We start from the raw sequence: 13,904 nt of genomic DNA, 5'->3' as shown, positions 1-13,904 counted from the left end.
TCTTGTACTTTTAACACCATCTCCTTAACCAGATCACGTACAGGTGAGGTTCAACATGATTAGGATCACAAACTCTAGCAAATTTTGCAGCGATTATATACTATTGGTGGTGTTGAATGAGAATATACTCGTGCTATTGATTCTTAATTTTCGGTGAACAATTCTGAAGTATCAAATTCACATTGCAGTTGTCAGTTCTACAATGCATAGCCATATCCATATCCATATCCATGTAGTTCAACTAATTGTTTTTGGAGCTCCAAAAAACTGCCTCATGCAATTCATGCAGAGGTTGACTTAAAGAATTGCTGATCATGGTGATGATTAACAACGTGCATCAATTGTTACTCATTCATCTCTCAAGGCAAAGGGAAGGAGGTGTGCTGGATTCTCATGTTTCTTCCAATATTATGGTGTGAACCATCATTGCAATCCTAGTGATCTTCACCGGATTAATTTCAAAGTAGATGACCTTTCCCAGTTTATCAAACCGATAAATTCAGAGTTATAAAAGCACATTCATGTTTTATCATATCGGTGGGGGCTAGAGTTAGGATTGTTTGAAAGTATGTTAATGATTTTTTTTTTGGCTTGAAGTGAGATCCAAATGAGGACTGTAGATATATCGGTTAGACCTTGAATCAAGAAAATTTTCCACAACATATTAGCTAAGTATTACTCGTTAGACCTAGATCTCCTCCCTATAAAGGGCCATTATCTTAGAGTATTTTTTTATAATTTACTTATCCATATTTTATCATGGATCAACAATACTAGACCTTAAATTCCAATAAGTACATTTCAAGTCCGGCCTAAAAAAGTTGGTTTAGAATTGGTCAAAATAATATTCATAAATCAATAAGTTTTCATAAATATATTTCGTATAAATTATATTAGGCATGATGTTATCTTAATTTTATTATAAATAAGTGGTATTATTTTTGGGCAAGGTGTTTTTTTTTAACAGATTATCTGGACCACTTTTTACGATCTAAGGATGATTTTTTTACATGCATTGGTGGAATGAATTAGGGGAGAGTAAAAATTCGATAAAATCGAATTAACTGAACCGAACCGACCGAATTTAGGAATTTAGTTCGGTTAATTTGGTTTTCGGTTTTTTTTTTAAAATTCGATTCGGTTTCGATTTTAAATTTTGTAATTTGGTTAAACTGATTAAACCGAGTAAAAATATTTATTAATTTATTTTTATTTAAAAATATAATAAATAAAATAAAAAGTCTTCTTTTTTTAATTAAAATCAAATAAAGATTTAAAATTCGGTTTAATCGGTTTATTCGGTCAAAAACCGAATTAACCGATCTTTTATTGGTTCGGTCGGTTCGATTTTTGTAGAGAATTCGGTCGGTTCGGTTGGTTGAAAAAAAAATCGATTTATTCGGTTTTCGGTCTATTCGGTTCGGTCGATTCGGTTTTGACCGAATGCTCAGCCCTACAATGAATGACCTCTACTTATAAAATAGTTGGGGACCACTCATCTCCGAGAGCAGATCTTTTGGACCGCTTTTTACGATCTAGGGGATGATCCCTTTGCATGCATTGGTGAAATGAATGACCTTCACTTATAAAATAAGTAGGGACCATTCATCTCTGAGAGCAAATCCTCTGGACCGCTTTTTGCGATCTAGGAGATGGTCCCTTTATATACATTGGTGGAATGAATTGTTAGGATCGATGGATTGCGGCTAGAGAGGGGAGGTGTGAATAGCCGCCCCCAAAACGTTCGTTTCGTTCTACAAGTCAAGGTTAGCGCAGCAGAAATAAAAATAATAGAAACAAAAGCGGAGAAATCAAACCTCAACACGCGTCGATGTAACGAGGTTCGGAGATATACTCCTACTCCTCGGCGTGTCCGTAAGGTGGACGAAGCCTATCAATCCGTCGGTGGATGAGACCCCGGAAACCCGGCTAATAATCACTCCTTCTGAGTGGAGAAACCTCGCCACAATGTCTTGCAACAGCAAGATAAACATGAGTACAAGAATACAGCAGGAAACTAAGTACAATACAAAAATGTAATAACCCTAGCTTGCCTTCTTGTCATAACCCTAGCTAAGTACAATACACATCAGCAACGAAGCTTCAGCTAAGAAGAGCTCAACAAAGCTCAGCAGAAAATACTCAGATCGAAGAAGAAGAGGAAGAAGACCCTCTGTAGAAGCCCTCGGCCTCTTTCCGCCTCCACTAAGAAGAAGCGAAGAAGAAGAAACTAAGGCCGGCGAGCCACGGATAGTTGGACCGATCAGGCTCCAACCTGATCGGTCCACACGACCCCGATCGGTCTTGGGGACCGATCAGCTAAGCTGGATCGATCAGCTATGTCCCGATCGGTCCAGAAGACCCTAATCGGTCTGGGACCGATCAGATGCTTTTCTCCCGAACTTCTTGCCTTCGATCGTTGTTTCTGATCGGTCCAGACCGATCGATAACACTCGATGAGCTCTTGTTTGTTATTGATCGGTCACCGCACCGATCCGGATATCAATGTATCAGGATCGATCCATCGATCGATCCGAGCTTGGTTTTGCCCAAACCAAGTCCCAAGCCTTCCAAACCAACATCCGGTCAACCTTGACTGTTGGTACATCATGCTTAGCATCCGGTCACTCCTGACCTGCTAAGACTCCCCAAGTGTCCGGTCAATCCTTTGACCCACTTGGACTTTTCTCTTCGTGCAAGTATCCGGTCACCTCCCTTGACCTTCTTGACCTTCACAACACCGATGTCCGATCAGCCTTGATCCATCCGGATTTTCCTCTCCCGGCTTCACTCACCGGACTTCCACCGCCTCGCTTCACTCACGGACTTTCACTTTCACCTAGCTTCACTCACTAGGGTTTTCACCGGCTTCACTCACCAGAATTCCAATCGCCCGGCTTCACTCACTGGACTTTTACTGGCTTCACTCACCAGGGACTTTCCCTGCCTGGCTTCACTCACGACTTTCCACATCCGGTCCGAGAACGAGCTACCGAGCCCTCTCGACCACGGGGAACGAGCTACCGAGCCCTCTCGACTTCCATCCGGTCCAGAGAGCGAGCTCCTTCCTCGACCAGGTCCGAGAACGAGCTACCGAGCCCTCTCCGACTTCCCATGTGCCAAGCTTCTATACTTGGACTTCTCCGTGCCAAGTCTCCATACTTGGACTTTTCCCGTGCCAAGCTCCCTGCTTGGACTTTTCACCATGCCAAACTCCCTGCTTGGACTTTTCCCATGCCAAGCTCCCTGCTTGGTCTTTTCACCATGCCAAACTCCCTGCTTGGACTTTTCCCATGCCAAGCTCCCTGCTTGGACTTTTCCCGTGCCAAGCTCCCTGCTTGGACTTTTCCGAGTCAGGTCAACTCACCTCGGGTCAACCAGGTCAACCTTGACCACGGGTTGCACCCACAATCTCCCAAGCTTGTATCCTTGTAAAACATCAAGGTACAACTTTTCTGTTCACGTCAAACATTGTCAAACATAACTCGTCAAATATCAAAACACAACTCGAGCCAAGTCAACTCGAGTCTGGTCAACCAGGTCAACCTTGACCTAAGGTTGCACCAACATGAATGTCCTCCACTTATAAAATAGGTGGGGATCATTCATCTTCGCCAAAACATGCAAAGGGACCATCCCCTAGATCGCAAAAAGCGGTCCAGAGGATCCGGTGGTTTGCGGAGCTAGTCGTCAACCTGATGGACAATTTAGGTGGCGTTCCCGGTTCAGTCCGGGTGGGGCCCGCTCGGGTCGGGGCGTTACAGATGGTATTAGAGCCAAGTTTGCGATCGTGAGTGTGCCTGTGGCAGGAGCACCTAGGGCACCACCTAGCGAGAGAGATTTTGAGATTTGTCTGTGGTGTGATTCGTGGTTACACAACCCTCGTGGGATTTCACTGCATCAGAGACGACGACATATCGATCATTTCGACAATTCAGGCTCAGAAGCTGTTGTCACATGACTGTCAGAGTTTTCTATTATCTTTTATTCATACTGAAGACGGCAGTAGTTCTCAACTCTCCGACGTTCTAGTAATCCGAGAATATCCGGATGTATTTATAGAGGAGCTACCAGGTTTGCCTCCTAGAAGGCAAGTGGAGTTTGCTATTGAATTGATTCCGGGAATCGCGCCGACATCGAAAGCTCCCTATCGTATGACACCAAAAGAGTTGAACGAACTGAAGGTTCAACTCTAGGAGCTTTTAGACAGGGGATTTATACTCTAGTGCTTCTTCGTGAGGTTCTCCGGGATGAGCCTTGCTATTTTTATTGTGTTAATATTTAAGATATAGACGTACGAATTGTAATACACCGGTTCTGAGATTCTGGTTAAGTATGACTTTAAAAGGTTAGATGGTACTATCCATATCACCAAGGTGTACCTTCCTTTTTGGAAGCCCAAACTTAAGAACTCTAAAGTTAAGCATGCTTGACTTGGAGAAATCTGAGGATGAGTGACCTCTTGGGAAGTTTTCCAGGGTGCGATAAAAAGGAAAAAAAAAAGAAATGGAGAAGGAGAAGAAGTGTTGGGCACGATTTTGTACGCTCAGGCGCGAGGAGGTTAGGGCACGGCGTGAGTTCGACGGAGGAGAATAAGAAACGAAGGAATAAAAGAAAATAAAATAAAGAAAATCAACATTTCTTCGTTTAAATGAGGTAGCCTAAACAGACTTCCTCGGGCCCAATATTTATCCCCGTAAACTTGTCATACGAGATTCGAAAAATTCTTGAAAAATTTCTAAAAAATTCCGTAATGGTTATTCGCCCAGTTCGGTATTTTACGGTCCCTTTACATGCATTGGTGGAATGAATGATCTCCATTTATAAAATAGGTGGGGACCATTAATTTCCACCAATACATGCAAAGAGACCATCCCCTGGATCGTAAAAAGTGGTCCAGAGAATCCGGTGCCAATCGCGAATGAGTTGACCCATTTCCAATCTAAAAAAATAAATATATAAAAGTGATGTACCTAATATACAAATAAATATTTTATTTTAAAAAATATTAGATAGAAAAAAAGAATGCTAAATTATAATTTTGTAATTATTATAATATTATGACAAATGGCGGATACGTTCACTCCCGCGCTAGTTCGGATCCTCTGTCCCGAACCCTCTCTGTCCCCATGTCCCACTGCCGATCGGACAGTCCAAATTACATCTCAAGGATGCCTTACACATCACAAGGATACTGCACACATTTTAAAGATGTCATGATGCCTTGAGATGTAATCTGGACCGTCTGTTCGACAGTGGGACATGGGGACAGAGAGGATTCGGGACAGAAGATCCGAACTACTCCAGCACCCCGTCAATCCGTCCCAGGACCAACACGGAAGAAGTAAATCACGAGTGGCTACTAGCCTTTGGAATAATACTTTATAATTATTATAATATGAATAATGAGTAAGTTAAATTTATGTTAAGGTGGTTGTTATAATTTTGTAGTTGTTATAATATAGATTCAATATTTATATTATAATAATTATAAAATTATATATATGATATAATGTGAAATTTTACTAATAGAATAGAATAAGTATCTATTTAGCGACTTATAAAATTATAGCAACTATAATATATATAATAATTACTATTTTATTTTACAGTACCTATAAATTTATTATGATTATACGTAACAGTTATAAAATAGTTGTTATAATATACCTGATTTGTTAAGTCAGTATTGAAGGACAGTTAATTATGATGATAAAAAATAAATACGTTTGTTCTTAGTACTTTCGTCAATATATTTCAGGGTCAACACGGAGGAGGTAAATTATGGGCGACTAATAACTTTTAGAATAATAATTAACAGATAAAAAAAATATTTACTTTAATTTTATTAAAATTCGAACTTTAAATTTTATAATGATAATATTTCATATGTTAGTCATTATATCCATGATGGAAGGACAGTTAATTATGCATGCTGAACAGTAGAGTTAAGTACCTTTGTTGAAAAACAATTAAAATTGAACGTCCTTTTATGGGACCGGATCTGGATCGTTTTTTGCGGTCCAGGATGGTCCCTTTGGTGGAGCTGAATGGTCCCCAGTGGAGGTCATTCCACCAATGATTCGCGACCTCCTCCGTTACTTTTTACAGTATCCATCACCGCCGGCTCAACTGCTCGCGGGGCAGATTCCCAGTAGATCACGCTCAGCTTCATCACCGACGAACCATCGCCGAAGGAAGCAATCCCTAATCTGTTTGTCTATGTTCCATATTTGCGATTTGGATCGCTGATCGGATCGGTGTCGCCGGCCATTTGATTCCAGTAGAGATTAGGGTCCCGAACAGAAGAAAGTGGGGCGAAGGCTTCTCCTTGTGTAATTGTCAGCATGTGCATAGCAGCGTGGGTGTGGCAAGCGCATCCTGTCTACCAACTTTTCCTCCTCCTCAACAGAGACGAATTCCATGACAGGCATGTCGATTCCGCCTCTCTTCTCGTTTTCCTTTTCCGATTTCCATAACTTCTGGTTCTTTTCGCATGAAGAAAGGGATGGATTTCGAGAATTGATAGTTTCGATCGGCGTACTGTCTGTCTTCATTTTCAAAACCTGAGTTGAAACGGTTTAGGGTTAGGAAACTGATGCTTATTCTAAAGGAGAGGCTTGTTAATAGAGCAGACATTTCTGCTTCTTGGTTAATCTCTGTGAATTTTAGCTTCTGGTTCCTGAGTTTTTCATTTCCATAATACTGTTGTTGTCTGCAAGATATATGATGAAATGCTGCTGTGAAGTATCTTGTTCTCATGAATGTTGCTAATTGCTCGTGTTGCTCTTGAAGACTCCAATTTACTCGTAGTCTCATCTCTCATGTGGCATGAATAATTTTAACTTCTGGTTTTTAGTATGAAGAGAGGGATGGATTTCGAGAATTGATAGTTTCAATCGGCATACTGTCTGTCTTCATTTTCAAAACCTGAGTTGAAACGATTTATGATTAGGAAATTGACGCTTTTTCTAAAGGAGAAGCTTGTTGATAGGCTTTATGAATAGTTTGTATCTTCCATAGAGCAGACATTTCTGCTGCTTGTTTAGTCTCTGTGAATTTTGCAAGATATATGATGAAATGCTGCTGTGAAGTATCTTTTGCTCATGGACGTTACTAATTGCTCGTATTGCTTTCTCGCAACTGCGCATAATGGTAGGCCTACAAAACCAGTGGAGTGGTGGGGGGAAGGCAGCAATCAAAAGATCCTGGGAGGAAGAGATGAACTAGGAGGAGGTACGTGGTTGGGGTGCACAAAGGATGGTTTCTTGGCATTTCTGACTAATTTTAGGGAGCCCGAGCCTAGTTCTGGAACAAGGTCCAGGGGCGAATTGCCAAAAAGGTTCTTGGAGGTACTTTCATCGGATTCTCGTCAGGCCTTTGGTTGAAACAAGTTGTGAATATATTGTTGTATGTCTTGGCGCAACAATAAAGTTGTTGTCATGTGGCTTGGGGGTCACGGGTTCGAGTCTCGGAAATAGCCTTTTGCAATGCAGGTAAAACTGCGTACAATAGACCCTTCCCCAAGACCCAACATTGGTGGGTGCTTCGTGAACCGAGCTATCCTTTATGTCTCTCTTTCGGCCAATAGCTAAATGCATTAGGTTAAATCATGATCCTTTTCTCCCTTAAGTTTGTAATTTTTGAAATCTTCAAGTCCATTTCTTGTGATCACTATTTTTCTGGGTGGAATGGTATTAGGACAAACTAATACCTTTGTCAATTTCATTCCATGATTCAATCCAATGACTAATGAGTACATAGACTATTCCATTCCTTGTCAATTTCATTCCGTAGGAATAACTTGTTTTATTCCTTATCAATTATAGTCCACTAATTATTTGTAATATTGATTATTGCGTTTGCTGCCTATGTCTTGAGAGTGTTTTCTCTTCTTGTTGCAGGGAACAAAATCTGCTTCAGAGACTGCAGAGGAAATAGTCAAGGAAGCTCATCAATATGATGGATTTAATCTCATATTGGCTGAACTTCAAACAAAAACCATGTTTTACATCTCCAATCGCCCGAAAGGAAAACCTATATTTGTTCAGAAAGTTCCTCCTGGTGTCCATGTACTTTCAAATGCAAATCTGAACTCTCCATGGCCCAAGGTAGATGCAGCTTTATTAATTTGCTATTTCAAAATTGATTATGAGCTAGGCCTTTCCCCTCTGTTTTAACTTTTACGCAACTATGTCACAATATTTTTGTGAACGCAACTTGTTGAAATAGAAATACTTGTTAATTCAGAACTTTTAGGATCTTGCAGCATTTCCCTCAATCTTTGCCCTGTACATGATGTTTCAGAGGCTCGATTCTTTGTGTCCCTAGATCTTCAGTGTTGAAAATTCTAGTCTCATTTGCATCTTGACTAAAAATATCTAGTTCATTTTTTCATGGCTCGATTTTAATTTAGCTTAGTTCCGAACTCTACTTACTATATTGCTCTCTTGTACAGATCTATATCTCCATTTCGACTTGCTTAACATGAAACCAACATTTCTACTGAACATGATTTTTCCGTTCATAGGCAGAAAAATTACGCAGAGAACTCTACAAAATACTAGTGAGTTACGGAGAGACAAAACTTTGTGAAAAAGACATGGTCGAAAAGCTGATGGGTGACAAAACGAAAGCTGATAGAAGTATGTTACCTACCACTGGCTGCGATCCCGAACGGGAATTCGATCTGAGTTCTATCTTTGTGGAAATCAATGCAAAATCGGTCAGAAATAAGTTTTACTACCTTGTGATCTTCTCTATTGATTGAGGCATCTCAATGTTGGTTCATCATTGCAGAGGCGATATGGAACCCGAAGCATGGCTGCCGTATCAGTCAAAACAAACGATGAAGTCGCCTTCTACGAGAAGTATCTTGAGAACAACAATTGGAGGGAGCATCTCTTTCAGTACCATATGCAGAGTTCGCCAATAGATCAGAAGTTAGCTAAATAGTTGCCTATGAACAGCTGTATTGCTGCCAGACATTTCTATTTAGGGGTGCAAACAAATTGAAGAGCGAATAAAAATATTAACATTTGAATTTGAGCTCTAAAAATGCATGTGATATTCAAATTCCAAGTTCAAAAATATAAAATAATTTTGGCTTCAGTTCAATTCAAAAATAAAATTCGAGCTTTAGTTAGATTTTAATTGCTCAAATCTTTATTTGAGCAAAATCAAATTATAATTTAAATAATTTAATTTAATTTTAATTAAAATTATGTAAAAATAATTAGACTTAGATTCGAATTTAGTTTACTGAGTGATTTGAGTAATTGAATAAAATATTATGGATTTAAATTTAATTTGAAAAAATTACTTAATTTTGGTTTGAATTTGATAATTTTAAATAGATATTAAATATTTCTTAAGCCGGCTATAATTGAATAAAATATTATAAATTTAAATTTAATTTTAAAAAATTATTTAAGTTGATTTGAATTTGATAATTTCAAATAGATATTAAATATTTTTTAAGCCAACTTGAAAAAGCTTGTGAACAAGTTGGATTCATTTGCACTCCTCTACTTCCGTCAAACATTGCCTTTAGTCGTTTGGTGTCTGGACGAGTTGAATTCTTGTAAAATAACTATTTATTTGAAGAAAAACTGCAATATCTTTAACAATCTTTCCAACTAGTCCTATTCCTATTATCATGTCTCTTGTAAGGATCGAGGTTGCCATTAGGAGTGTCTAAAATATAATTAATTTTGATTCAAGTTCGGCTCAATCAAATTTGTACTGGAATTCAAACCTGGATTGAATTGAATTATAGTTCCAAATGATTTAAATTCAAATTGAATTCAAATTATTCAGACCTAATTTAATCATATTTAAATTAAAATTATATAAAAATAATCAAAATTCGACTTACAAATAATAGAACAAAATATTATAAATTTAACTCCAAGTGCACTAGCCCTTGATTCAGATAGCGACCAACATAATGACATTGTACATACTACTTTGGCATCAATTTAATGTTGCAGGTCATTCCAGAATATCCAACATAAAAGCTACAGTCCTCAGAAAAAAAGTGGCAGGACCAAATCTAAAAGAGGACATTGCTATAGATTCAACTCTTTAGACCTAGATTCAGCCATCATGGCTTCCTCAGGTGTCGATGGGAAAAGTTCCACATACCTCGAACCGATTGTCATCTTATCCTTAGACATGGCCTTCTTTGCCTCATCCGGCGACGCAAACTCCACAAAGGCCTCACCGGTTGCTTTCCCATCCAGGCGATAGCCAATGTGCACTTTGTCTTCGATCAGCTCAAATTCCGCAAAGAAGTCGATGATATCAGACTTGGTCACTGAGTAGGGAAGACCGCGGAGCTTTAGGACCTCGTACTCTGAATTGTCCCTGTCCTTGTCTACGTGCGGTTTTCTGGCATGAACAGGCTGTGCATCTCTGTGATAATCATCGTCTACTAAGGACCAGCCACCGCTGTTAACCTCCGCAGCGACTGCACGGTAGTACTCTTGTTTGGTGCATGGAAAAACTTCAATGTACCTGTGGCCCATGTTCTGTCTATCCTTGTGGAGCGCAAACTCAGCCTGCATGACTGTTGGAAAGACTACAAAAGCATCTCCTGTAAAGCGCCCATTCTTGTTAACGAGCAGGCAATCCACGATATCTAGATCCATGAAGAATTTGATGATATCAATGTCGTTGCAGTTGAAAGGAAGGCCTCGTAGTCGGACCACTGGGAAGGAGTGAACACTGCTAAATCCTCTGCTAAAACTGCCACCGAGGGGTTGGTAGGAGTTGCCAATGCCTCCCATTGGCATGAATGGACCAGATTCCATGATCCGCAATCTCTTTGAGCCGACCTCGTATCCATCCGTCGAAAAGTTGCTGTTCACTGCGAAGTAGGGATTTGACTCCATCATTCTTGGCCTCTTTGTCCCATCGTACCCGTCTGAAAACCCCCCGCTCCCCAACATTGCCCTTCACATAATCCAACAACCCAAGGAGAAAAAACCCCCCTCGCTCAATCCCCCATATTTATCAAAGACCTTACCCAACTTTACGCTAAAATATTACTCTATTATCAATCACCCAAAAAATACTTTCACAGACAATATAAGAACATATAGCAAATAAGCATACAACCAAATTAAGGGGAAATCAGGAACAGTAAAAAAGAATCAAAGAGAATACATAAATTCACTGAACAATTCCATAAATAGAATACATAAGAAAACATGAAATATGGAGAAATTCCAAGGATTGATAACATGATCTGGTCCTTAAGATGGATACTTCTTGACTTTTTCCATCAATATCTGAAGCAACTGATAATCATGTGGGAATCTCCCAAAAGATTTGAAAATAGCAATCTAAAACCTAAATGGAACAAGAAATAAACATCTAAAGAAAACAATGAAGCCGACTGTAGTGATAATTTTATAATTTTTGGTCAACTACAATGCTGAGAATCCTATATAATAAAATCCTTAGTGAATTGAAGTTCTACAACCCCAGGATCCGTTGTGTTACTAAAGCTATGCTATGTTATCAGATATCTCCAATGAAATATGTAAAAGGATTATTATGTTTAAAGTGCCAATTTCAAATTACTACTACATGAACATTCATATATAGACTAACTATGCAGCCTCCTCTAGCTAATGTAAACAAAAGTAAAGAGACAAACCTAAACAAATGAGAACTTCCTCCATCTCCATCTTAAAAGAAAGTATATCATATCAAGATAAACTATATATTTGTATGTGTTATGAAGCCTAGACGATAACTGAACATGGTCTCTGTTAAGTCTGAATTAACCATCACAACCTAACTACTGAAAGTTCATTGACTGAAGACGAACAAATCAACAACAAAACAATCCATTATCTTCATGGATTAATAAACGAAAACCATCAAGTGAAAAATTAACAGTAGCCTGCAATAAACAACTATCAACATCAATAGTTAAACCATAACTTGAGTCCCTGTAAATACTATGAATGCAACTCATACTAATTTTTATTATAATTTCATCATCAACCTATATCATTTCTGGCATCAGATTTATTATATTGACCTTTAGTAGCTATGCAAATTTGTTGGTCCATCTAAATACAATGAGTGCCTGCCAGTAGTTCACAAGTCCATGTCTAGTAAATTTCTCCAAGTAAATTTATCTCCTAGCCTTAAACGGATCCCATGCCGCACACTTACAACACCTACCAAAGCAGATTTAAACCTTAAGGGCGGTATATAAATTGAAGACAAAAACCAGTTAGCCATCACCTTAATTGATTCCTTTACAAACACAAATCACACAACGCGTCAAGATAAACTAAATCAGAGGACATAATCCAAATCCTGCCCTTCTATCAGAAAATCCTACGAAGGTGATTGTAAGTTTGTAACCATCCTAACCCTACCAAAAAAAAGGGAATCACATACTATCACTCCAAAAATGGCATCCTTTGCTTAGAGAAGGGGAGTTTCAAGAAGGCATACTCAGATGTACATAAAGCCACAAAACTTGCAGAAAAAGAGACTAAAAAAGGCTTATCGGGGTTATAACACATACAAATCCAAATAAAACCCCAAGATTAGATTAAACAAGAGAGCGATCTAAGAAACGAGAGGGAAAAAAAGAAGACGAGCGAATTGTGATATCTGAAAATGAATCAGAATAGGTGTTCCTTGCGTACCCTCTTGAACCGTACATGATTGCTGAAATCTTCCGCGAGGCAACCGATCAACCGCAAGGTCGCCGAGTAGCCGCAGTCGCTCCGCCGGTGGAGGAGGGCAAACCCTAATTTCGATTTTATAGAGCCAACTCTGGTTTGATGACGGGCTTTGTTTTGGGCCCAGTTCAAAATGTAATTCTATTTAAGGTAAAAAAAATATTAAAATACACCCAAAAGTTTATTTTCTTAACCGCATTTTTTTAAAAAAATTAATCCAGATGTCTAATTTGTACGATTCCACTAATTCTGAATATTATTAATTTGATTCCAAAAAGTATCCGGTAATTTACTTATGCAGATTTTAAAATTTATCAAAGACACGTGTTATTTTATTATTTATCAAAAGAATGTATTTTTTTATAGCACTTTTCCTATTCTATCTTCCAATAAATTTGATTCCTTTTAGTTTTTATTTTCTCTATTATTTCTTTATTTCCCTGGGCATGTAATATTTTCTCTCTTTCCTCTCTTTTTTTCCTTATATTATACGTCGATTTTTTTAAAAATATTTTAATATTTTTGAGAAGTCAAAATAAACAATGAATAACATATTTAAACTTCTTATAATTTTAAAAATTCATAGAAACTAAAATATGTCTAGTAGAGATGAATCTAAAAAGTTTTGATTGTATCCTTTTTAATTTTTATGAATTTTTAAAATTACAAGGAGTTCAAATATCCTATACATTATTTATTTCGACTTGTTAGAGATATTAAAATATAATAAGAAAAAATTATCAAAATTTTTCATGTTAAACCTAATATAAAATTAGAATAGGTACCACCTGAATTGAACATAGAATGCTCTAAGTTTAGAACAGATTATGCCCAAAAGAAAAATGATCTGTACCAAATTTATAAAATCTAACAGTAATTTTTCAAACTTCTTTAGGTCAGGTAGTAGTGACCAAGTGTCTGACGATTGGGTATTTCTTTCAGGTTGTTTTGAATGTGTGGCTCAAAACCGATACCCAATATTCTATCCGCCTCACCAAGAATTAAAAGGAAACCTGCATCCTTCTAACTTTTGCATGCCCTCTCATAAAAAAAAAAATTCCACTTCTTTTATCTGCCAATATTTGCATAGTTTGCATCAGCAGCAGTACAAAAAGTGCAGTACTAGTCATAGTTTGTAGAATCATGATCTTACGCAGGATCGATTTAGGGTCAGGATCGGATCGGATCGTA

General features: G+C 38.2%; 2 protein-coding genes across 2 annotated transcripts; one reads left to right on the top strand and one right to left on the bottom strand.

Moving 5' to 3' along the window:
* Window positions 1-6,009: 6,009 nt before the first annotated feature.
* On the top strand, window positions 6,010-9,058 carry LOC122010114 (transport and Golgi organization 2 homolog). Its single transcript, XM_042566517.1, has 5 exons — window positions 6,010-6,430; window positions 7,160-7,352; window positions 7,905-8,111; window positions 8,531-8,725; window positions 8,800-9,058. Exons 1-5 carry the CDS (start codon window positions 6,348-6,350, stop codon window positions 8,953-8,955), a joined length of 834 nt encoding a protein of 277 aa, XP_042422451.1. The 5' UTR covers window positions 6,010-6,347; the 3' UTR covers window positions 8,956-9,058.
* Window positions 9,059-9,898: 840 nt separating this feature from the next.
* On the bottom strand, window positions 9,899-12,815 carry LOC122010113 (heterogeneous nuclear ribonucleoprotein H3-like). Its single transcript, XM_042566516.1, has 2 exons — window positions 12,678-12,815; window positions 9,899-10,956 (listed from the first exon to the last, which is right to left on the bottom strand). Exons 1-2 carry the CDS (start codon window positions 12,692-12,694, stop codon window positions 10,071-10,073), a joined length of 903 nt encoding a protein of 300 aa, XP_042422450.1. The 5' UTR covers window positions 12,695-12,815; the 3' UTR covers window positions 9,899-10,070.
* Between the last annotated feature and the right edge of the window lie 1,089 nt (window positions 12,816-13,904).

This window comes from Zingiber officinale, chromosome 8A (genome assembly GCF_018446385.1).
Source record: "Zingiber officinale cultivar Zhangliang chromosome 8A, Zo_v1.1, whole genome shotgun sequence".
NCBI lineage: Eukaryota > Viridiplantae > Streptophyta > Magnoliopsida > Zingiberales > Zingiberaceae > Zingiber > Zingiber officinale.
The sequence above is the reverse complement of the archived record's forward strand: the minus strand, read 5'-3'. Positions and strand labels throughout refer to the sequence as shown.

What these genes read in the sequence shown, in the direction of transcription:
- LOC122010114 (XM_042566517.1), top strand. Translation starts at nt 6,348, where the DNA reads ATGTGCATAGCAGCGTGGGTGTGGCAAGCGCATCCTGTCTACCAACTT. An exon ending in AGAGACGAATTCCATGACAG is followed by an intron (nt 6,431 to 7,159) that starts GCATGTCGATTC and finishes GCATAATGGTAG; the next exon opens with GCCTACAAAACCAGTGGAGT. An exon ending in TGGAAATCAATGCAAAATCG is followed by an intron (nt 8,726 to 8,799) that starts GTCAGAAATAAG and finishes TCATCATTGCAG; the next exon opens with AGGCGATATGGAACCCGAAG.